Source organism: Dipodomys merriami, unplaced genomic scaffold (genome assembly GCF_024711535.1).
Source record: "Dipodomys merriami isolate MVZ:Mamm:240054 unplaced genomic scaffold, mDipMer1.0.p SCAF_22, whole genome shotgun sequence".
Taxonomy (NCBI): Eukaryota; Metazoa; Chordata; class Mammalia; order Rodentia; family Heteromyidae; genus Dipodomys; species Dipodomys merriami.
In genome coordinates this window covers 1,048,954-1,072,826 of record NW_027203604.1, presented here as the reverse complement: position 1 = coordinate 1,072,826, position 23,873 = coordinate 1,048,954, and the positions used below count along the sequence as shown (strand labels likewise).

Here is a 23,873-nt window from a genome sequence, read left to right as displayed (position 1 = left end):
TGATAATAATAAAATTTATGTAGTACTTCACTGATTATAACCTATTACATGTATTCTTTGTCTCCTCCTAAAATATGAGACTGCTAATCCTTTATAGTTAAGATCAAGGGAAAAAAGGAGGTGACTGCCAAACTCAAACTAAAAAGTAACAGTTAGAATTCTTTTTTTAAACCACCAGTCCTTGGGCTTAACCTCAGGGCCTGGGCACTGTCCCTGAGTCTCTCTGTGTTCAAGGCTAGCGCTCTACCACTTGAGCCACAGTTCCACTTCTGGCTTTTTTTGAGTAGGTTACTGGAGATAAGAATCTCACAGAATTTCCTGCTCAGGTTGGCTTTGAACCTCAATCCTTAGATCTTAGCCTCCTCAGTAGCTAGGATTACAGGAGTGAGCCCCCAGCGCCCAGCCGAATGATACATTTTAATAAAGAAAATATGACTCATCTTAAAGATTTAAAAATAACTATTTTCTGATATGGGCCTCAACCTTTGATATTCTATCATATACTCCCATTAAACAATTAATTTGATTTTAAACAATCAGACACCTGGAAAGGACCTCTGATATCCATGACTGGGTCCTGTCCAGGACACTACATTCTCCAAGCCTTGAAGCCTGTGTATGTCTGAGTGTGTTGATAAATATATTTGTGATTAGTATTTGGTCCAAGGCTCTAAGAGTACTAACATAATTAAAAACTTCTACCTGTGCTAAATTACAATAAGCATCAATAACATTTCATCAGTGTCTTCCAAAAGTATCCAAAGTTACAACTTTTTTATTTTTTGCTGATACCAGAATTTGAACTTGCTCAGCTTGCACTGTACCACCTCAGCCACACATCCAGTCCAGATTTTTATTGGTTATTTTGGAAGAAGAGTCTCACAGATTTTTCTTAGCCTGAGCTGGCTTTCAATTGTAACCCTACAGATTGCAGCCTCCTGAGAAGCTAATGAACTAGTGCCTAACCAGAAGTTTCATTTTTAATTCTCCTTTTCACCTAATTCTTCTGTGAGTCATCAGAAGTATGGAAAACTTAACATTAGAAAGGCATTATTTTCCTAACAAGGTAATAAAGAAATGTTTTAAGTTCTTAATTGTGAAAGACGAAGTTTCTATATTGAGTAAAGATCTAAGCTGAGAACATATTCATCCTAGCAAAGTAAACAAATTACTATTCACAGTTCAAATATGGAAAAACGTATCATGTATTTAATATTTAATATCTCAGTTTTTTAAGAGATAATTTTAGTGAAAATTGACCCAATTATCTTTTTACAAAATTTAATTACATGCAAATAATTTGATCATAAAACTGGCCTCAGTTTATAAGCACATAAATATGACTATTCCTCTAATTAATTCGAATGTAGTCAATTTTATATTGAGAAAAACAGTGGTCTAGGGCAAATCTTATACAAGTATTCTTTTATTTTTTAAAAATTGACATAGTGAAAAATATGTTTTGCTTGGGGACTCATTTATGCTTTTATATTTGATAATAATGGACATGTAAAGTCCTGAAAATGAGATAATTCTTTACATGTGTGAGATCTAATTGATAAAAACAAAATAACATATCTAAATATTTGTCAGTTACCAAAAGAAGTCCACAAGATAAAATAAATGTCAAAGCAAAACTTAAAAACAAAGAAATCTTATTTTTCAACCTCACAGCAAAGATTGGTTCATCAAAATCTCAGAGCAGGTAACACTTTCATTGGTAGCAGAAATTTAACTTCATCAAAAAGCATAACCAAGCAAAAACTCTGACCTAGAATAAGGCCCTTTGATTCTAAACTTTTTCTTTTATTTTTCATGTTTCTTTATCTGGGTGTGCAAAATTAGGCTAACAGTTACAAGGACAGATCAGTTATACACCAGGGATCACTGATACAATAAAATCATTTTAAAAACTGCCCCAAATAAGTTAATATGAAGAACTATATTTCATAGCACAGAATAAAAACCATGTTAATATATTTTCATAGTTGTTTTGTCCTCTCAGAAAAGATTTAAGTTCTTAGAACAATAATTATACTCAAGTTGAAGATACCCACAACAAATTATACCAAGAAAGACTAAGTAAAACTGTTTTATTTCTTCTTTCTTTATCCACCTACTTTCCTGTTTGTCTACAGATCTAACTTCATGCTCATCTGTGTATCTACCTACCTGTCTATCTGCCTATCAACCTACCTACCTCTCTGCATATAGGATGAGAACATGAGAAGCTCCTCTTTCCATTACCTGCTTGGTGGAGAAGACAGCGACCTCTGAAGATTAACCCCGGAGTTCATGTCATGATAGTAAGGTTGGCTTGGGATTTCTCCAATTGGGAAGTTCACTCCAGTTCCCTGGGTTATGGGTGCTGCAGAATAAAATGAAAAGAAACATTGTGACCAACATTCACATTTAACTCTATTCAGATATAAAATCCAATCTTTTTCATGCTTCTGCACAAGAACTTTATCTCAAGGCTTTAATATCCATTGTATGGGGTAGAACTTGAGAACCTTTTTATATCAGATTTGGGCATTTGAGGCATGCAGACTATCTATGATCACTGGTTATCACTTACCCAAATCCCCCTCCCGAACCTTCACTCACTCCTTTATATTACCTATCACTGTCAGTCATCTCCTTGTCAATCTCAATTAAGTAGAGCATAAGCCCTATGACTTAGCATCAAACAACTTTGCACATGACCAAAGCATTGCTAAGTAAGAAAATGCAGACTGGTTTTACAAATAAATACCTAACATTATTACTCTGTGTTAATGCTAACATTAATAGTAGGGTGGATTAGAAATTATATTTATTGCCACATGGTAGAATGTGTCTGTAATCCTGGGAGAGTTAAGAAAGAGGGTCAAGAGTTTGAGGTGTCCTTAGACCACAGAGCAAGTTCAAGGCTAGGGTATACTACCTAGCCCAATCTTGTCTGTCTACCTAAAACAAAACACACCATATTTATAGTTATTTGATATAAGTAATGGTATAAGTAAATATTTGATAGAAGAAATATTAGGGAAGGCATATAAATAAAATTTACAAATATAAAATAAAACCAAGTGGCTTTTAAAATATATATTCAGATTTTTATAACTGAATGTTCATTATTTCTTTGATCAATATTTATGTTTTACTTCTAAAAAAAGTTGATACCACAACTTTATATGTCATTTAAAATATACTAATGGTGTTTTGTATTTTAAGGTAGTAGTTTATATAGCAAGAATTCTCTGAATTTGTCAATACTTATAACTTTAATATGAATTAATTTTATGGTAATATTAAACTTAGTAATTAATATTATAATTAATATGTTAGTAATAATTTTGTTGAATATATCTGAGAGGCAGCATGCTGTGATGCAATGAACAAAGTCTTGAAAGATGAATAACATTTTTGTTGAAGCCCTCTCTGCTACTTGTAAATTAGGAACAAAGGTGAATCTCCATTTATGATGGGTTTGCAGATTCAATGAGCAAAGGAGTAAAAGCCCAGCCTCATGACTAGTACATCATTTATGTTAACCAAATGTGAGTTCACTTCTTTCTTTTTTTCTCCCTCCCCAAGTTTCTTTCTTAGTAGAATAGGAGTGGTTAATAAATATGGGGCAATTTAAAATGTGCTAAAAACTAAAGTGGTAAAAATGAACCAGTTTTCTGGGTTTATTCTTCTGGATGCTATTGACCATGTCCACTTTGGCAGGTATTATAGTGGATACAAAACAGTTTCTAGGGGCTGGGAAGTTGGCTCAGTGGTAGAGCACTTGCCTTGCATGCCTGAGGCCCTGGGTTCGATTCCTCAGCACCACATAAGCAAAAAGAAAAAAGCCGGAAGTGGTGCTGTGGCTCAAGTGGTAGAGCACTGGCCTTGAGCTGAAGAGCTGAGGGACAGTGCTCAGGCCCAGAGTTCAGGCCCCACAACCGGACCAAAAAAAAAAAAAAAAAAAAAAAAAAAAAACAGTTTCTAATACTTCTGCCATCAGAGGTAGTATGTATCAAGCTAGGTAAACAAAACACTTGTATAAAATATGTAAGTAACATGATAGTGTGGATCACAATGCAACTACTCCAATGAACTATATGGGCAATACATGCTGTAGGATTCCCAGGGAAAAAGATTCCATGAGGGACTTGAATGGTCTGAGGTGTTTGTAGAAAAGTCATATATGGTACTGGACTTTGGAAAATAAGCAAAGTATTAAAAGGAAGACAATTATGAACTAGGGTTGCTAGTAGGAGCAAAGTCAAGGACAGAGATGATGTGCAAAGTAGAGAAAGGCAGCTGTTACCCAAGGTAACAAAAGGGCAAATGGTATTTCTTCACTTTGGGGCCTTCAGAAGCTCCATTCTCTCTACTGAAGCACAGAATTCCAGAGACCTTGAAATACACCCGAATAACACAAAATCTGCTGAAATCCCTTTTCTCCTAACTGCCTCCAGCTGAATGGAAAATTCCCAAAGGACTATAAATTATCAATTTTTATTTATTTTTTTTACCTAGAGTATTAGATAAACAAGACAGGCACCGTTTAATCATGCCTGAACCCTAGCTACTCAGGAGGCTGAGATCTTAAGATTGCAGTTGGAAGCCAGCCCAATTGCGAAAGTCTGTGAAAATGCTTATCTCCAATTAACTAGCCAAAAGCCAAAAGTGGAGCAGTAGTTCAAATGTAGAATACCACCCTTGAGCAAAAAAGCTAAGGAACAATGCCCAGGCACTGAGTTCAAGCACCAACATTATCACTAAAAATTAATTAATTAATTAATTATACAAACATCCTAAACATATTCATTACCATTTTCAAGTAATCTGTATTTTAATATGAGGTAGGTCAAAATTATTAACTTGAAATATATTTAAGAAAGTATGTTCAGAAGTTGCATGCTTTACTGCAGAAAAGTAATTAAGAAATGTACAAAGAACATCTCTCTTTTCCTATCAAAACTTAAAAAATATATACACAAACTTGTAGAGGATATGTCTTCTGTTAGACTGTTCATTTTATATAAAATACTTTTAACATCCTTCTAGCCCAGAATATTTGTATACCATGTATATACTGTGTGCCTGATGATTTATTTGACTTGAGTTATTTGAACAACTGATATACTTGTTTGTTATGGCTTGAGATATACCAGAAGCCGAAAAAAAAGTGAGGTCAGAAATCTCACAATAGCCACATACTTAAAATTTATTATCAGGTCTGTGTTTTATGTGATATTAGAAGTAGGGTATGTGTTAAAAACGGACATTTGAAGAGTTTAGGGAATGTGAGTGATGTATCTGGCTTCCTACATCAGAATTATCATTTAGAGAACCAAGTTACTAATAAAAAGCTGAAAGGTATATTTTGGAAACAGTTTGTAAATTAATATTGTGTAATAATTGGGCAAAGACTCGTCATTCCTCTTGGATATATATGTTCAATAGTCAACAAACTTTACTTGGTCATAAAAATTATGGGTATAATAATAATAAAATGATCATGAAAAATTCTTCAGAAAATTCTCCAGTTCTGAATTTCATTCTAGAAGAACTATTCTAGAGTAATAGTAGACAAGATAGCTACAGAAATAAATTCTATAGCTAGACCTGCAAAATGTAATATATATTCTGCCAGTAATAGTAGATTATATGGCCAAAATACTAAAACACACACAATTTATTTAGTGACAAGAAGACTGTGTGACAACAGCAAATCTAGGTCACAGCTTCCTGATTACAAGATTCTGGAAGAACTTAGAGTAGATGCAAAGATGAACATCAGCACTTCTTCCCAGTTTGCTGTAAGAAAGCTGAAAGCTGCAAATCATGTTTAAGAGGTTACCAATCCCCTCTTAGAAAAAGAGCTCCAAAGAATCAGACTGTAAGGGTTAGAGGTCAAACTTTAATCTCGCTTATTGTTCTCTCCAAAGACTGATCCTAAATCAACTTTTCAGATGGAGATAATATCATTCAACAAAGAGATCACTATCCTAAAACTGAACAGTGTCATTAACTTACGTCAACATACACATTAGAAGGTCATATGATAGTAAAACCCTAGAGCACAGAACCATTAAAATGCCACAGAACCCTAAAGAAGCTAGAATTTGTGTTATATTGTACAAGGGTTATGCTCAAGTTTATGTTGACTTAGCAAACTATATTTCATAACCAATAAAGTTCAATTGTATAAACAAGATTTTATGTGAATACATTAAAACACTTGAGAGAAAAAATTCTCAAGCATTACAGAGATGGCTATTTTCACACAGAAGAGAAAATAAATATTTGTTAAATAAATTAAGGAATGAATATGTATAATTAATGTACTAATTACAAATCAGTAATGTTTGTCATGACAAATAACATGAAAACCTCTAAGAAATGACAGTATAAATTAAGAATGTGAATGAGTGAAGTATGCAAAATTTACCTTGCTTCTGAACTATTTAGGAGCTTTTTTAACCTACTTTTTGAAATTCAGCTTTTTTCAAATATCACTGTGAGCTTTTGAAAGTTCCAAAGTGGTTCTCTTCAGACAGCACTTAACATAATGTTACCTATAATTAGGTACTAAATAAATATTTTCTGACAGATGACTCTACTGCCCTTCTCAAGATGGATGAGAATGCATCATGGCGCTGAAAGTACAAATTTAGGTTTTTCAAAAATGGCATGTGCCTCAGAACTTTCTACTAAAGTTAAACAGGAAAATACATATACATGTGCCTTCAAGTACCTCCTGTCATATAAGATTCTAGAATGTGGTAGTGAGGTATATTCCTTTCCAAATTAAAAAACAACTGATCTGAAAAAGCACATAATGCTACATGGCCTTAGTCAATTGAGCAAACCATCGGAATCCATCAAATACATTCCCTAGATTATAGGAACAATAGTGTTCAATTTTCATCTCCCATTCTGTTCCCCAAATAAAGGGGAATATGTATTTATTCCAGAATTATATGTATGTATTTATTCCAGAATTATGTATTTATTCCAGATTTTATGCCAGAAATGATGTTACCCAAGGTCTTAAATGCCCATGGGTATCATTGGTAGACCTGATGTTTGTGCTCAACACTTAAGAAATCTGAGGTATTGGAGAAAATACATTACAAAAGGCATTGTCACCTACTGGCTTAGAGATCACTTCACTAGTCACTACCTTAAAATACTGTGTAGTTTTATGCTCATTAACTTGCTCTCCCTTTACTCATTTAAGATGATCATAATTCTTGTTCATGACTTCTAGATTTGCCCCAAATGAGAAACACAACTTAATGAATATCTTGTAAATAACACCATTTCAAAAGGAATTACTCTCAATCAAAACATATCACTCAAAATTACATAAACAGGGCTAGGCATGGTGGTGTATTGCTATAATCCCAGCTACTGAGGAAGCAGAGATTGGAAAGACTGAGGTTGAAGGCCAGTCTAAGCAAAAAGTTGGATATACCCTATCTCAATTAACAAGTCAGGTGGGGTGAATCTCATCTGAAATGCCAACTACCCAGGAGGCTTAGGCAGGAGGATCATCCTGGGCAAAAACATCTATGAAACTCTATTTTAAATGTATCTAAAGCAAAAAAGGGTTGGGAACACCTGGTCATATGTGAGAGCACCTGATTAACAAGTACAAGGCCTGAATGAAATTCGAGTATTCCTAGAAAAAGTCCAAAAGCTCAAAATCCAAAGCTAACAGAATCAATGTGTTAGACCTGTATCTTGGATATATTTTCCCATATTAGCAAACATGTAAGAAAATTTTCTAAGAAAATGTCTTCCATTTTTAGTTAGCCAGCCAGGTGAATAGACTCTAGAAAAATCAGATCCAGACTTCCAGAAATGATGTCTCAGGTGAGGTGGCCAGTGAAAACAATTGGACATTGTTTTGGATAACAATGCTTTCTATCTATATCTAACTACAATCTGCAAAGTTAATTTCTGCATCCCTTTACACTCAGCATGTTAGTGTGTATATCCTGTACATCTCCAACTCCTCCCCCTTCAAAATGTTAGTAAAATGAAAAAGCACTTATCTACAGGAAACTTATGTGGGTTATCATAACAACACAGAGTACATTTAATTAATCACACTTCCTTTTATATAAATGTCCATGTATGGTCACAGAGCAAACTGAATTAAATGAATACTAGTATTGTGGCAATGAGAACAACATTAAAAAGTAGTGTGGTACAGTGGAAAGTTTTGATGATTTCAGTGCAAATTTTAAAAATCAGACAAAGTCACCTAGGATTTCAACAAAATACTTGAGATTTTAAAATTAAAACTCTCCTAATATGTAGTTACTGTCCACAAAACATTTGATGCTCAAAAATAGAAAATATGTTATATCATTCCTTGTACTTAAATAAAAAGAAAACAATTTACTTACTTCTAGATACTCTCACAAGTTCTGATACATTGAAGACTCCAGATTTTACAAAACTATCCTCAAGGTATCCTGAAAACAGATATCAAGGGGAAAAAAATCAACACAAGCAGGAAGTGAAACAATGATTAAATCCTAGAATTTGATAGCTTTTAGACCAAAGGTTAGAACAAAAGCCACGAATGTTTATAACAAGGACCAGTAAAAGCAAAACTCTAATGAATGTAAATTATGCTTGTTTGAACAAAAGTAAGAAGTGTAGATGCAAAACAAGCTCCCAGGACATTTTTTTCGTTAACTCTCTAAATGTATGCAATTGGGGTGGTTTATTTGCCATGTCCCACGCACAGAGAATGAAGGTCTGGGACACTCACTGAATGCATTCTGCCCTGCTGCAGCACCTGGTAGGCTAAAGCCTACCCATTAAAAGGGTGAGGGGGAGGAGAAAAAGGAAAACCACAACCACAATTAGCGCCTTGTTGGAAATACTTCAAAGATCTCTTGAAACCACTGTTCTTTCACAAATCCTACCCTGATTAAAGAAAAATGAGCTGTTGTTACCAAAACTCCTACCCTTGTTCCAGGGTCACCAGGAACACAAAGCAGAAGTTGTACACATAGCAAATACATCTTTGCATCAACCTCATTCTGTGTCCTTTTAATATACCTTGCACAACTTCAGGGCTTTCCATACTCTTGCTACTATGTCTTCAATTCTCATTATTTGAAGAACTGGAAATTTCATTCAGCAAATGACAGGGATTCAGGCCTCTAAGTATGCCACATGCGTATGTGACCGAACACAGGGGCCACAGTGGTCCACATTGCAGGAGCCTGAGAAAGTTCAGTTGTGTTTAGTAGCTGATCTAACTATATCCAGCACATATCAAAAATATCCTTCAATTCTCATGTAGGTCACGGGAATAGAACTAGGGTGTCGAGAGAGAAAGTGGCTTAGGAGACTGGATATGGTTTATTTGGCTGCCTTTGGAAGACAATATAAAGGGTCTAAAAATCCTTGGAATTGAAATACTTGAGGGGGTGGGGAGGGAGACAAAGGGTAATGCTACAAAAACTGGCAATCTTGTTGGATTTTCCAGAGCTTTAGGGATGACCAAGGGATTAGATTCAGATCATGGAGGTGAGGCTGGGTGCTTTAGCAACACAGAGCATTTCAAGTCAAAGAGCTGGAATCTGAATCCCGGCCAATTTACCAGTTATGAAATCTTGGCCATGTTATTAGACCTCATTGTGTCTCAGAGACCTCATCTACAAATTAGAGATAATAAAATCACCTACCTTATTGGGTTATTATGAAAACCAAGTTACATTTAAAAATATAAAACCAACCCACAGTAAGCACAATACAAATGTGAACAATAATTTAAGATTAGCTAGACAGCCAGTACTTAGCCTTATACTGAATTACACACTAAACTCTAAATGGGCCCAAATAATTGGTAAATTCTTACTTAGAAAATTTACCGTAACAAAAGCCACCATATTGCTTTTTAGCCATATATCATATACATGATAAAACCATTCACTGGCATCACCAGACTTGATAGGAAACCATTCACTCCAATCATGTAGGAATCATGTGGGAATACTATTTCATACCCACTCATCCCTACTCTTTAGAAACAGAATGAAAAGGGAGCAAAAAAGAATCTACAAGATCTCAGTCATAAAAGCTAGTCTCATATTAAGTCCCTGCTCAAAGAACATATATGATACACTTTTCAAATTTTATAAAATACTTTAAATAATTCTAGGTATGGAGGCTGTGACTCAGTGATACACTTTTAAGAAAGTTCTTGAGCTATTAATTCCTTACCAGGTTTAATCAATTTCAGTAATTACTGAGTAACTTCTATGTAACCAGCACTGTACAAGGTGCCTAAAAGTTGTGACTACAAACAGGATACTTGACTCGCTTTCCTGAGTTGAAAGCAAAGATGTGTTTTTAATTTTCTACATTCCTGTAAGGTATTACAGATAAACATATTTCATTTTAAAGAAAGATGAGCTTGCTATACTTTTTATATATGGTAAACTTGGAAAAAAATAGTAAATAGCAAAATCTTATTTACAGGTTTTAACCTCATCTTTTGGTAGTGTACAGATACCTGCCCTTGTGTTTCCCCTGTAGCTCTCTCTGATCAGCTGTCTTCTGTATATCCCTCTCAACCGCCACTCACTCCATATACTACTACTCCACTCTCTCTTCCCCAACCTTTCTCCAAGACGCAGAGAGAAATATCTTCTTTCCTCTGTACTCAAAGCACACCTAGTTTATATTTATTTTACACATTCAGAATTTCCAAGATATCTGTTTTCAAGTGTTAAATACCTTATTGGATTATCAACTCCTTTAATTTAGAGAAGTGACAGGGTTTAGTTCATCTCTATCTTCTTCAATAACAGACTCACTGTCTATAAGCAAAGTAACTACAAAATCAATGCAGAACACAAATTTTGAAAAAAAAAATTTTCTTTGCCAGTCCTGGGGTTGGAATTCAAGGCCTGGAACTCAAGGTCTCTGAGCTCCTTTTTGTTGAAGGCTAACACTCTACCACTTGAACCACAGTGCCATTTGGGCTTTTTCTGTTTATGTGGTATTGAGGAATCAAACCCAGGGCTTCATGCATGCAAAGCAAGCACAAATTTTAAAAATCAACACTTTAAAACAACTGGCACTGGAAGTACTTCAGAACCCACTGCTAAAATACAACTCCCAGGAGCCCCACTGGGTTCCACACCTTCATGGAGCATAGGGACAGTAGACTGAAGGAAGAGCTCCCAAGGACCAGTGATAAGGCCTATTGACAAGAGCCAAAAGAGCTGATGGGTGGGTGGGAATCAAGCAACAGAATAGCCTGGGGTCTATGGTGGCACCTTCATGCACCTGTACACATGGCACTACCTGAATAATGAACAAGGATTACTCAGGAGTGGAAAGGAAAATGGAAGAGATTGAATAGCACAATACTTGGATGGAGACTAGTGCTTGTTGAAGCATGCAAGAGACAATACTTGAGGACTCTGGAAAAATAACTGGAGAGAAATCTTGCAATGGGTCACGAGCCTTGCAATAGTACAGAGGCAGACTCAGGGAAAAGTTATTAACATAAAACCACCTGTCCCCTCCAGGCTTCAGGGATCTTTAAGAAACAAGGCTCTTACATGTTTCACAGATCATTGTAAATCTCAGAAGCTGATACAAAGGCCAAGGATCTTAACGCAATCTGAAGACATTGAGATAGTAAATTCCCTTCATCTACCAAAGGAAATATGCGCATCTTTGAGGAATAGCAGCTGCTTAATGGTTACTGAGCAATATCACACCACAGCTTAAGCCAAGAAGAAAAGAATAACTTTGCATTTGTGCAATGTTGTATTTACACTACATGTATGCCTTAAAAATAAAAATAAAACTGAGTAGGAAATAAAGAGCTTCACAAACTGAAAAGTCTCAAAGGCAATATCAAATTATATTATTTTACTTCTTTTTTTATTCTTCCCAAACAAAAGCCACACTAAATCACTACTCAGAAGTTAATATAGTGTTTAACCTCTTTTACAAACAATAACAGAAGGACACAATGGCATATCTAACTGTTAATATCTCAAATTATAATCAGCACCATTTGAATGTTAAACAACATTTACATAGAAAATCCAAAGGAAGACTGATAACACTCATTTCTATGGTCTACAGTGTTCTATTCTTGAAATTAAAAAAAAATGCCAAAAGGAAAGCAGTTATTAAATTCATGAATGCTGTCTTCAAGTATCTGAAGGACTGTTAATGTAGATGGCGGATTACACTTATTCTGCATAGTTCCAGGAGCTGTTTAGTTGGCTCAATGAACACATTTGTTATCCAATGAGAAAAGTCCTAAGAAGGAATGTGGAACTGTGAAAGTAATAATAAGCAACACATGTCCAGCTATTGTGTGGAAACTTTCATAGCCATGAATTCATTCTTCTCATGCAAATTATCCTATGAGATGAGGTGTTTTATTGCCATCTCACAGATGAAGAAATTTCTATCTACAGAGCTAACAAGTTACACAGTGGCTTTAAACACCACTGCTGGATATAAGCATTGTCACTTAGGGTGGAAAACTTAGAAAAGCACTTCTGAAGCCCTTGGTGACTCAAAGATTTTACTTTTACTCTTGGACACCTTCCTATAACCCCTTTTCTTATATTCTTCCTTTAAGCAGAGAACAGATGGACATGATTCCAATTGTAAATGTTGCTCAACTCATGAAGAGATGGGTTTACTACACACTAACTTTTTGTCAATCTTGTAACATCCACATCTAACCCAGGATTTTTCTGTGGTGATATTGTAAAACATAGCTCTCGTCAATTTCTTAACTCATCTGACTGTCCATAGTTAAGGCTGGGAACTTAGGGAATGTGTAGGGTTCAGAGAGATCGTTAACAGGGATGGAAGGGCAGACATTGATTAAGATTCATTGTACTCATAAATTTGCATGATGAATTGAAAGCCTTTTGAACAACTACTTAAAGATAATAAAAAACAAGGTTGGAAACCAATTATGAAATAGAACTATTAAGCGCTGCAATTTTTCTGCAGATTACCAACCTATAGCCATGGTTAATATTATAATATTAATTTAGAATTGTGTTTATCCCTCAATACAAAATGTAAATCCCTGGTGAAAAGATTCAATGGTCCTGGGAGGCAGAAATTTATCAACTTTAACATAATATGATGGCTTAATAGGTTCCAATGCTTTTTCAGTATTTCTTTTATTTATTAAACTTTTTCCTGCATCTCTAATAGATAAAAATATCTAATAGATAATAGTATCTATTATCTCTACAAATAATAATATGACTGAACTGACCATTACACAGATATAAAACCATGTCAAATTTCATCAAATTGCAAGCTTCAAATATGTATAATTTGTTGCATTTCAATATTAATAAGCTACAAAACTCTTATTTGTTGCATTTCAATTATATAGTAATAAGCTACAAAACTCTTATTTTTAATGTCAAATTCAAAACAATTTTATGTTTATAAACTCAAACCCTAACTTTTTTTTATTAGCATTACATCTTTCTGTCTAGAATGGGTAGTTTTTGAAAAGTATAATTTTTATGAATACATGGCATATTTTATGTGACCATTTATTTGAGTATTTTCTTACTGTTTGGCATTTTAGGTTTTTTCCTATTTAAAAAAATATAAACAGCACTGCTATTAATGTCTTCGCACACAAATCTTTGTCAGCACTTCTCATAATAATCTTTAGACTGGAGTTCCCAGAAGTGAGATTCCTAGGTCAAAAGGCATAAACTCTTACAGTTCCTAGACACTTTCAGGCTAGCCCAGACAAAGTTAGCAAGACCCTGTCTCAGAAACAAAACAAAAACGAACTGTGCTGGTAACATAGCTTAAATCCGATGCTTGCCTAAAAAAGACAAATCCAAAATTTAATCCTTAGTCCTGTAATTAACAAAACAGAGAGGTCTGTCTGGGTAGGCCACAAGTATATCCATCATTCCACCTCAATGCAGAGTAGCAGGGATGTTCCAAATTCAAGCAGGAAAATGTCATTACATAATGCTATCCTTTTTATTTATATAAGAAAAAAGCTGATTGTTTTCAGATACATATGCATTAGGTCTTTGTAAAGAATGTTCAAAAATGGAACATTTGAAAGAACAAACATTAAATAGATAAAATTAGAAATTATGAAAGTAGGAATATTTTATCCCTATAATTATTGTGATTACTTCTGGAGATTCACATTTTTGGAAATGATGCTGTGGCTCAAAGTGGTAGAGCACTAGCCTTGAGAAAAAGAGCTCAGGGACAGTGCCCAGGCCTTGAGTTCACGCCCCAGGACCACCACCAATACCAACAACAAAATCATAAAGATTCACATTTTTTAGAAAATTACTTTCTTGCTTTTCTTTCCCTATCACTTAAAAAAATTCACTTCTTAGTTTTCTCTCTTTCCTTTTTAAAGTATATTAATTGTACAAAGGGATTTTGCCCTGGTATTTCACATGTGCATATATGATTTTGATCAGATTCGCCCCCTTCATTGCTTTTTTTGCCCTGCCTCCAATCTCCTCTCCACACATTTTCAATAGCTTTCAGTGGGTTTCATTATGTAATTTTCTGACACTCACACAATGTCCCAGTTTGGTTTTGCTTTGTTTCTGAGACAGGGTCTTGCTAACTTTGTCTGGACTAGCCTTGAACTCATGATCTTGCTTCCACTTTCCAAGTAGTTGAAATTACCATGCCTGGATCAACGTTAATCTTCTAATATTAATTTAACTTCACTTTCTCATTTAATATGAAACACAAATCTTTGATGGTGATTACAATAACCCAAGAATCAGAAATTAAATACAACATTTAATATATACGCCAAGGTAATCTTTATCTTTTCAGATTTTTACATTCATTAGGGCAGATATTTTATAGTTTACTGAGTTATGTTTATTTTATGGTATATCAAATTATATGTGTGCCTTTTATCTTGACTATGGGTATCAAAGACACACCTCCCTGAACCAGAGGATAGTACTTAGAAAGGCTCTAAAGGGAGACTTGCAAGACAGGCAGATAAGATTTAGAAAGAAAATAAGATTTAGCTATTTTTAAGGAATACACTTATGACAAAATTACAACAATAAAGAAAAGAGAAATGGCCAATAAATAAATACGCAAAGAAAAATCAGGCAGATTCAAGCAAGCAGTGTTAATTAGCATTGGCTAAGAGAGAATTTAACATGAATTTTAATGAAGAGAATAAAAATCACCATGAATGGGTGGAAAACACGATTAACAAAGACTTTCTGTTACTGCCCTGTGCTCATTCACTGATGAACCTCAATGACACACCACAAAAATCAGAAGTATATAAATAAAAACCTATTAAAATACAAAGCAACTTGGTAAAAAAAAAATAGAATCACTAGTAGGAATCAGAAGTCAGTGAGATATTTAAAATATCTCTTTTGGAAGATAAATATAACTATTAGATTATATCATACAAAATTAGCTATCCTTTATTAACATGTCCATGAAACCTTAAAAAAAAAGATCATTATCTTTAACTAGACACAATTTTAGTCCATCTTTAAAATGGAGACTTCCTGAGGTCATAACCTTTCTTTCAACTATGACAAAGAAAATTAACAGTAAATAATAAAAAGTGAGTAAAACTCTAAACCACTTGTAAACAAAAGACAAAACCAAAGTAAAAATTATAAGCTAGATAGAAAACAATGAAAAGTAAAAGGCGAAGCAAAGGGGAATTCTTTACCAAGAAAAGAAAAAAGACAAAAGGAATTATTTACCATAAGAGAAGAGGTGAATAAAACAATCTAAGAAAAACTGAAAAGACAGAATTAAAGATAAAAGCTGAAATTAGCTTTTAGGGAAAAAAAAACTAAATTAGCTCTTAGGAAAAAAAAAAGGAAAATATTTTAAATGATATATAAAACAAATAAAATTCTCCAAAGAGATCAGCAAGGCAGAGAAACTACTTGCAAGGCTGCTTAAAAAAGAACAAGAGAAAGCAAAAATATACAAGTATAAGAATTAGAAAGGAGACATAACCATCAAAACCAAATACATTAAAAGAATCATAAGAGGATAACACATACAACTTATTGACCACAGCTCTGAAAACTTAAATGGGCAATTACTTGGTAAAATAAAAGTAACCAAAATTGCAAAGAAGTGGAAAACCTGAAATAGACCAATTACCCTAGTGCAGTGGTTCCCAAAATTTGCTCAGCATTGGAACCACCTGGGGTTCTTGAAACCAATTTATGCTTGGCTTCCAACCCAAGCTATTCTGATTTAATTCCTCTGGGGTGAGACCTGGCTATGAGGGCTTTTTCAAAAGTTTCCCCAAATGATTCACATGTGTAACACAGTTTGGGAACCATTATGCTAGCAGTGAACCAGTAGAACACAAAGCACTGGCACATCCTCGCAGTTTCTTAAAACCAAAGAACAGGCTCCACTCCAGACTCTGGAACCAGTCTGCAGCTTCATGAGAGCTGCAGGTGACCCATGTGTACTTTAGAATCTGTCAACTCTAAAACAGAAGAGAAAGGTGATTAAACAACCACCTTTGGAGACAGCACCAAATCTAGATTGGTACACAGATGGATTTTATCTATCAATCCATTAAGTTCCAACGTTACTTACACCATCTCAGGCCTTTGAAAATGAAAACAACCTTCCTAAGTTAGAAACCTCTCACGCTCAAGTCTGTAACCCCAGCTATGTGGGAGACAGAGACCAGGAAGAATGTAGTTATTTTGACAAATAAACTGAGAATGCTGATATTTGCCTGTGATCTCAACTATTCCAGAAACAGAGATTGAAGTTTCACAGTCCAACAGCTGTTCAGGCAAAAGCTCAGATTCCTATCTGAAAAAAATAATTCAAGCAAAACACAATAAGGGAATGACTCCGGTGGTAAAGCACCTATCTAGCAAATGTCAGGCCTTGAGTTCAGAACCCTTTACATGGCGAATAAACATGGCCAACAAGCTAAAAAGAATGCCTACCGAACCAGCTCTACATTAGACAATGGCCTAATATCCACAATTTGCAGAGAGTTTAAAACATTAAACTCTCAAAGACTCAACAACCCAATTAATAAATGGGCTGATGAGTTAGTTTTCTCAGGAATAAAAATGGCTAACAAACATATGAAGAAAAGCTCAACATCTCTGTCTATAAAGGAAATGAAAATGTACACAACACTGAGATTCCACCTGACCCTCACCGGTTAGAATGGTCATTATCAAGAAAACAAACAATAACAGATACTGGTGAGGACGTGGTCAAAAGGGAATCCTAATACACTGCTGGTAGGAATGTAACTTTGATCAACCACTCTAGAAAGTAGATTTGGAGGATCTACAAAAAAAAAAAAACTAAACATAGAATTACCCTATGAACCAGCAATTCCACTCCTTTGAATTTATCCAAAAGATTACAAACCAGACTACAAATATACTAAAGCTACCAGCACAATCATGTTCATTGCAGCACTATTCACCATTGCCAAGGTATAGAATCAACCTAGATGCTCTTCAGTAGATAAAAGGATCAAGAAAATGTGATATACATCTATCTATCTATCTATCTATATCTATATATATATATATACACACATGTCATACAGTCACACACACATGTGCACGCACACATAAAGGAATTTTACTCATCCATTAAAAAGAAATGATACTTTATCATTTGCAAAGAAATGAAAAGGCTTGGAAAAAATCATGCTAAGTAAAGTAAGTCATGCCCACAGAGACAAAAGTTGCAATTAGTTTATAAACATGTAAGTTGGGTGGCATGCAAGTATACACAAATGTATTAACTGAAATATGATAGATTCAAGGGAAAATTCAAATAGTTTAATTCCTTAGAAAGAAAAAGTCAAAGTTCAGCAGTATAAATACCAGGAAACAGGTCTTGAAAAGAGTAGGATGAAGTCAAGAGGAGCAGAATAGATAGATGAATGAAGAGAAGGGGGAAATGCAATCAAGAATTCAATGTTATACATTGCAAAATCAAGAAAAGTGAGGGAAGGGGTAGATTGGGAGGAATGGGTGAGACTGTTGAAAGAGGTAACTGATCAAGACACATTATATTCATAAACTGCATTGTTAAATGGCAACTCCTTTGTGCAGCTACTTAAAGATAACAGTAAAGATAACCATAAAAAGTTCACTGCATTTTTTAAAATAGCCAAAAATAAACAATGGAAATAACATGCCTTGTCCTTGTTTCATTTCAAGTCATCAATAAATAGTTTGACTTTTTATTTGATTTTTTGATGATTAAAAAAAATCTAAAATTCAAATATGCTAGCTATCTTCTTATTCCTGAAAATACTGTGGTGGCATGTTTAAGATATAAAGCATGAAGTAGGTAGAGAGATGTCTGTAACAGGAACAAGAATTTGAAGTTATTTCAGCAAAAAACAGGAGTGTGACTCTAGTTCTGTTTTATGAAATAAATATGAAAAGAGTCAAAGTCTCTGAAGAGTAGCATGTAAGTCAAAAGACCCTAAAAGAATTTCAACTAGATTTTTCTAAGGATAATGACATGATAAAGTTAAAAAGTAAGAAGAGTTAAATTTCCACACCCAAAAAATATTTGATATAGTGACACTTTCTTTTTTTATATATAGTGACACTTTCATAGTTGCAAAAGGAAAAAAGAAAAAATTATACTAGTGGATTTGCCTAATGTCCATAAGCCATATTTTTCAATCTTAGGAGGTAGAGATTAAAACTTAAATAGCTAGAGAAGTATCTATATAAAATTTTATTCTGTTTTCAATCTGTTACTGCAAAATTGAACCCTCATTTCAAGTATTGTACTCTAGTATGAAAGCAGGATAGAAGCTGGATGCCGGTGGCTCACGCCTATAATCCTAGTTACTCAGGATGCTGAGATCTGAGGATTGCAGTTTGAAGCCAGCCATGGCATGAAATACTGTAAGACTCTTCTCTCCAATAAACTACTCAGCAAAAGCCATAAATGGGGCTGTGGCAGAGTGGTAGCCTTGAACAAAAGAAGCTCAGGTACAGCCCTCAGACCCAGAGTTCAAAGCTTCAAGACCAGCAAAAAAGAAAAAAAAAAGTGGGATGACCTTAGTGCTTTCATGTGTAGGGCAGTAAGTTCAGCAAGCTTAACTTCTGCATAGTGCAGTGGGTTTAATCAGCTTAGAGCATGCTGATGGTATCTGCCATATAGAACTGTTCTAGCTTCCCAACTATGGGGAGGAAAATTATTTGCATCACTTTTAAAGATAAAGAGAAAAAAAGAATTTAAATTGATAGGAATATTTAGGTGAAATTAGTCATTGCAAAAGAAACACAAAGATACATGGCTAAAAGAGTACTCAGTAAGCCGGGTACTGGTACAGGCTCATGCCTATATCTTAGCTACTCAGGAGGCTGAGATTTGAAGATCATGGTTCAAAGCCAGCCCAGTCAGGAAAGTCTGTGAGACTCTTATCTCCAATAAACCATCAGAAAAGTGGAAGTTGTGCCATGGCTCAAGTGGTAGAGTGCTACCCTTGAGCTGAAGTGATGAGGGAGAGTGCCCAGGCCCAGAGTTCAAGTCCCATGACCGGGGAAAAAAAAAGAGTAATCAGTAAAATACTGCCTAGGCCAACCTAACCTAAGGGTATTTGTAACTTTATACATGCAGGTTATGACCCTCCCCATGGGGAATCTGGACATTTTCAACAAAGAAAAGTATGTTACATTAACATCTTTTAATAAATTGTAATCTATGTGTGCCCTCTTGAAAGTCTTCGGAACTAGGTGCAATAAAATGCATTAAGGGTGCCAACAACAAAATGTTAAGAGTTATTTAGACTCTCTGGGACACCATTTAGGACACTACAAAAACATAAGATCCAGTTGTGATGTTAAGAAAAGCAAAAACTTGAATAACAATCTCTACCTTATGAATTTTGTTTTGTTTTGTTTTGTTTTGGGGTCTGGTCATGGGCCTGAACTCTGAGCCTGGGAGCTGCCCCTTAGCTCTTCAGCTTAAGGCTAGTGCTCTACCACTTGAGCCACAGCGCCATTTCTGGCTTTTTTTTTTTTTTTTTTGCTTATGGGGGCTGAGGAATTGAACCCAGGGCCTCAAGCATGCAAGGCAAGCGCTTTACCACTGAGCCACCTTCCCAGCCCCTCTACCTTATGAATTAACGAATGCTTTCCATTATACTGTGAAAAAGGGCACTTTTCATGGTATTTAAGTTATACTGTGGAGTACCAAGTTGGTCCCAATCTGTACAAATGAGTACTTGATACTATCAGAAGTTGCCATGGAGCTATAGCAAACACATTAATGAGGTGGGGAAAGCTTTCTTCATCACTGATCTGATCCAGTTCCTCAGAAGCTCTTGTTCACAATCTCCACATTCATCCCAACTGAGCCTCTGGTCACTCAAGAGTCATGTTCATCATCAACTCACCCTCTGTCCATGATCCCTCCTTCTAATAGCTGCAGCTACTATGTCCACCCAAGGAACCTAGATATGGTCTGCAATACTAGTCTGCCAGTAGACTCAGACTTGGGCTTGATGATGGGTCCCAACATAAAGCTTTATCTTTACAGAGCTTAAACACAGAAGCCAAGTATAGACAGGACATTTTCATTTAGCCATTTCTTATTTCATCAAAAAGCAATATGCACTAATGAACTGTTATTATTCATCAAAATTGGGGAGATCAATTAAGGGGAAAAAGTACTAATCCTGAGTTAAAATTACTACTGACTTCATCTTTGGATGTATAAAAAAAATTAAGTTTTAGCCTGTATTTGTCAATAAGTAGTTGGGAGCTTGTACAACCTCTTTGTGGTATTTTTTTTTTTGTCGGTTGTGGGGCTTGAACTCTGGGCCTGGGCGCTGTCCCTCAACTCTTAAGCTCAAGGCAAGCACTCTACAGCTTGAGCTACAGCGCCACTTCCGGTTTTCTGGTGGTTTATTGGAGATAGGAGTCTCACGGTCTCTCCTGCCCTGGCTGGCTTTGAACCATGATCCTCAGATCTCAGCCTCCTGAGTAGCTAGGATGTGGTATTTTTTATAAGTAAATGAGTTAGATAGAAATCTATAAGCATGCATATCTAATACTTCTTAAACAACGTTTGAATGTATGTCATGCAAAAAGTAAACAGAATGATAGGAATAAATTTATCATTAAATGTTATTTATTGGAGAAACATTTGCAAAGGCTTGAAATATAAAACAGTAAAACAATGGAAGCAGAGATCCAGTATTTGCTTGGAGAATCAAATAAGATTCTTGCAATGTTTGAATATTAAAGAAACAGGAGTTCATATTGTCATCGCAGCAGAATATCACATACCACATAGCAGAAGGAAAAGAAGGAGATTTGTTGTCAGGTGTTGAGCAGAATTTTAAAGGATAACGAAGGATACAAGTTTGTAAGTAGGGAGCCATTAGGGCCCTTTAAGCAACTCAACTTTACGTTATACTAAACATGTTCCTACGTAAGATGAGACAAAGGAAAAAAAGGAAGGAAGAAAGGAAGGAACGGAGATTGAGAGAGAAAAGGAGGAAAGAAACTAAAACAGAAAAGACAGTAATAAAATTTTTCTACCATTTCAGGCAAGAAATAGTGTTTGAGCCCATGTGAAAACAGTAGAGTTGAGAAGGAGTAAATTCAAGAAACTTTTCAAAGTAAAGTATGTGGAAGACAAGTGAGTGAGGGTCTCTTCAAAAGAAATTGTGACTTGCTCTAACCAAGGGGTTCTGGTAAGCGTCTGGTGGCTTTAAGAAAGTATATTTTTGAAAATGCTAAATTTGACTTACACATGAGATATCTAGAAAAACATGTCAAAAATGTATTTGAAAATGTAGACTTGAAACATTAAGAGAAAGATTGGGTACCAAAGATTTACATTTAAAAATTACATATCTTAAAATCGTAACATGTACTAAAAATACCTAGAGTACTAAAGTCAAAAATGTAGTTACAAAGAGAAAAGAAATCACCAAATAACTGACAGGCAACACCAATACCTGGAGAGTTACATGTTTTAAACAGACTACGGTCACCTAATTCAGCAAGTACTCAAGAATATGCTAGCAGGAGCAGGATGAAAAGGAACCACTGGGCACCCACCACACAATTAAAAGTCATGGATTTAGAGAATCACTTCAGTGGAGACAGAAGCTCAAATACAGGAGAAATCAGGATGGGATTTCTCTTATACCATAGAAAACAAGAGAGGTGAGAAACTGGTTGAAGAAGTGTCAGTGAGAGATTAATTGTCAAGAAGAAGTCAACAGAAAAAGAGAAAGATAATGAGGAGCTAGAAAAAGTAAAGTACTGACAAAAGTTTCAAGAGGATGAGGAAGGTTGGTGGCTTCAGAAAGAACCCCATTAAGCTGTAACTGGGGAAAATATTCATATAATGATCTTGCAAGGGTCTAATAGAAAAAAAAATCTTGTCAGATCCCCACCCCCCAAAAAATCCCTCCAACAATGCATTTCTTTTCTCTTTTCTAAGAATATTAAAAACTATGTAATGGAAGTCCTAAACTCCCATTTCCTGCATGGGGAGTAGGAAATGTTTCTCCTTCTTTCTATCATCTTGCTATTGAACCTTCTAGCTCCAGCCTACCATATCCCTAAATCTTATGCTCTCCTTCCTTTTTATCTTTCTATTAAATTTCTTGCTCTGCCATTAAAAACAAACTAAACTTGTGTACAAAAAAAAAAAGCATTTTCTTTTTCTTTTGATCCCAAAAGACAGGCAATAAAATTTCCTGTTCCATCAAGAACCTACCTGTGACTCATGCCTGTAATCCCAGCTACTCAGGAGGCTGAGATCTAAGGATAGTAGTCCCAAGCCAGCCTTGGCAAGTGGGCAGAAAATATCCCAATTCCCTTCCCCCCACACTCACACACGTGAGACTCATCTCCAATAAGCCAGAAGCGGCGCTGTAGCTCGAGTGGTAGACACTAGTCTTGAGCACAAAGACGCTCAGGAACAGTGCCCCGGCACTGGGTTCAAACCCCACAACTGACCAAAAACAACAGCAACCACCAAAAAAAAACAAAAAAAAAAAAAACAAAAAAAAAAAAAACAAAAAACCTGGAAACATTTAAATCTCCTAGTCTATTCTTCTGTTTTCTATTCTATTTTCTATTCTGTTCTACTTTATGCAGATCACCTTGTCCTGTAACTTTGCCAAGGCATTTCATTTTAAGTCAATGCATTTGTATTTAGATTCACAGCAAATGACATTTCGTGCAGGAAGCTTTCTTGATCAACCCAGCTGGAGAAAAAGTATGACAACAAACTTTTCACTACTATCAAACACCTGCAAGTCACCAGGTGTGCTCTTGTATCTGTCCCTCACAACTGACATGAATATAATGGATTTTGCTGAGTTTCAGAGAAATTGGCTGATTGCTGCTTCTTCCCATGGTCCTCAAGATCATTGTGAAAGATGGAGCGTTGATTCAGAGGAAAATCTCATTCCAAAGTTCACACTCTTTCCTGCCACCACGCTTCTTACAACTCTTGCAAAGAGTATTTCACAACTTTGAACTCTGTCATGACACTTGAATAGTAGCACTAAGTAATATTTAATTTTGATCATACATACAGATATAATATTATTTTTGGATGAAAAAAATAGGAAGAACGATGGTTACTTGTAATTCACCTTAAAAAACTTTCTAAAGCATTAAGTCCAGTACCAGAAACATAACAAGTGCTCAATAAATAAATAATAGGTAAAATATTTACATAGGGCTACCTCTTATTGAGTTGTTCATGATTCTTGGTGTAGCACGGTATTTATCCCCAGCTTCCCAAGGGTAAATGCTCCTAACTTTGAGCTGTTCAATCCATACCATCTATGTCTGGGTTGTAAC

At 35.3% G+C, this 23,873-nt stretch overlaps 1 protein-coding gene across 7 annotated transcripts in view; it reads right to left on the bottom strand.

Annotated features, from left to right (window-relative positions):
• The window catches only part of Nfib (nuclear factor I B), a 227,363-nt gene that overhangs the window by 63,502 nt on the left and 139,988 nt on the right, over window positions 1-23,873 (bottom strand). For all 7 annotated transcript variants that reach the window (XM_070033157.1, XM_070033160.1, XM_070033158.1 and 4 more), the window contains exons 4-5: window positions 8,400-8,468; window positions 2,248-2,368 (exon numbers count right to left, since the gene is read on the bottom strand). In XM_070033157.1, the coding sequence (XP_069889258.1) occupies window positions 2,248-2,368; window positions 8,400-8,468 (190 nt within the window). The remainder of the gene's footprint in view (window positions 1-2,247; window positions 2,369-8,399; window positions 8,469-23,873) is intronic.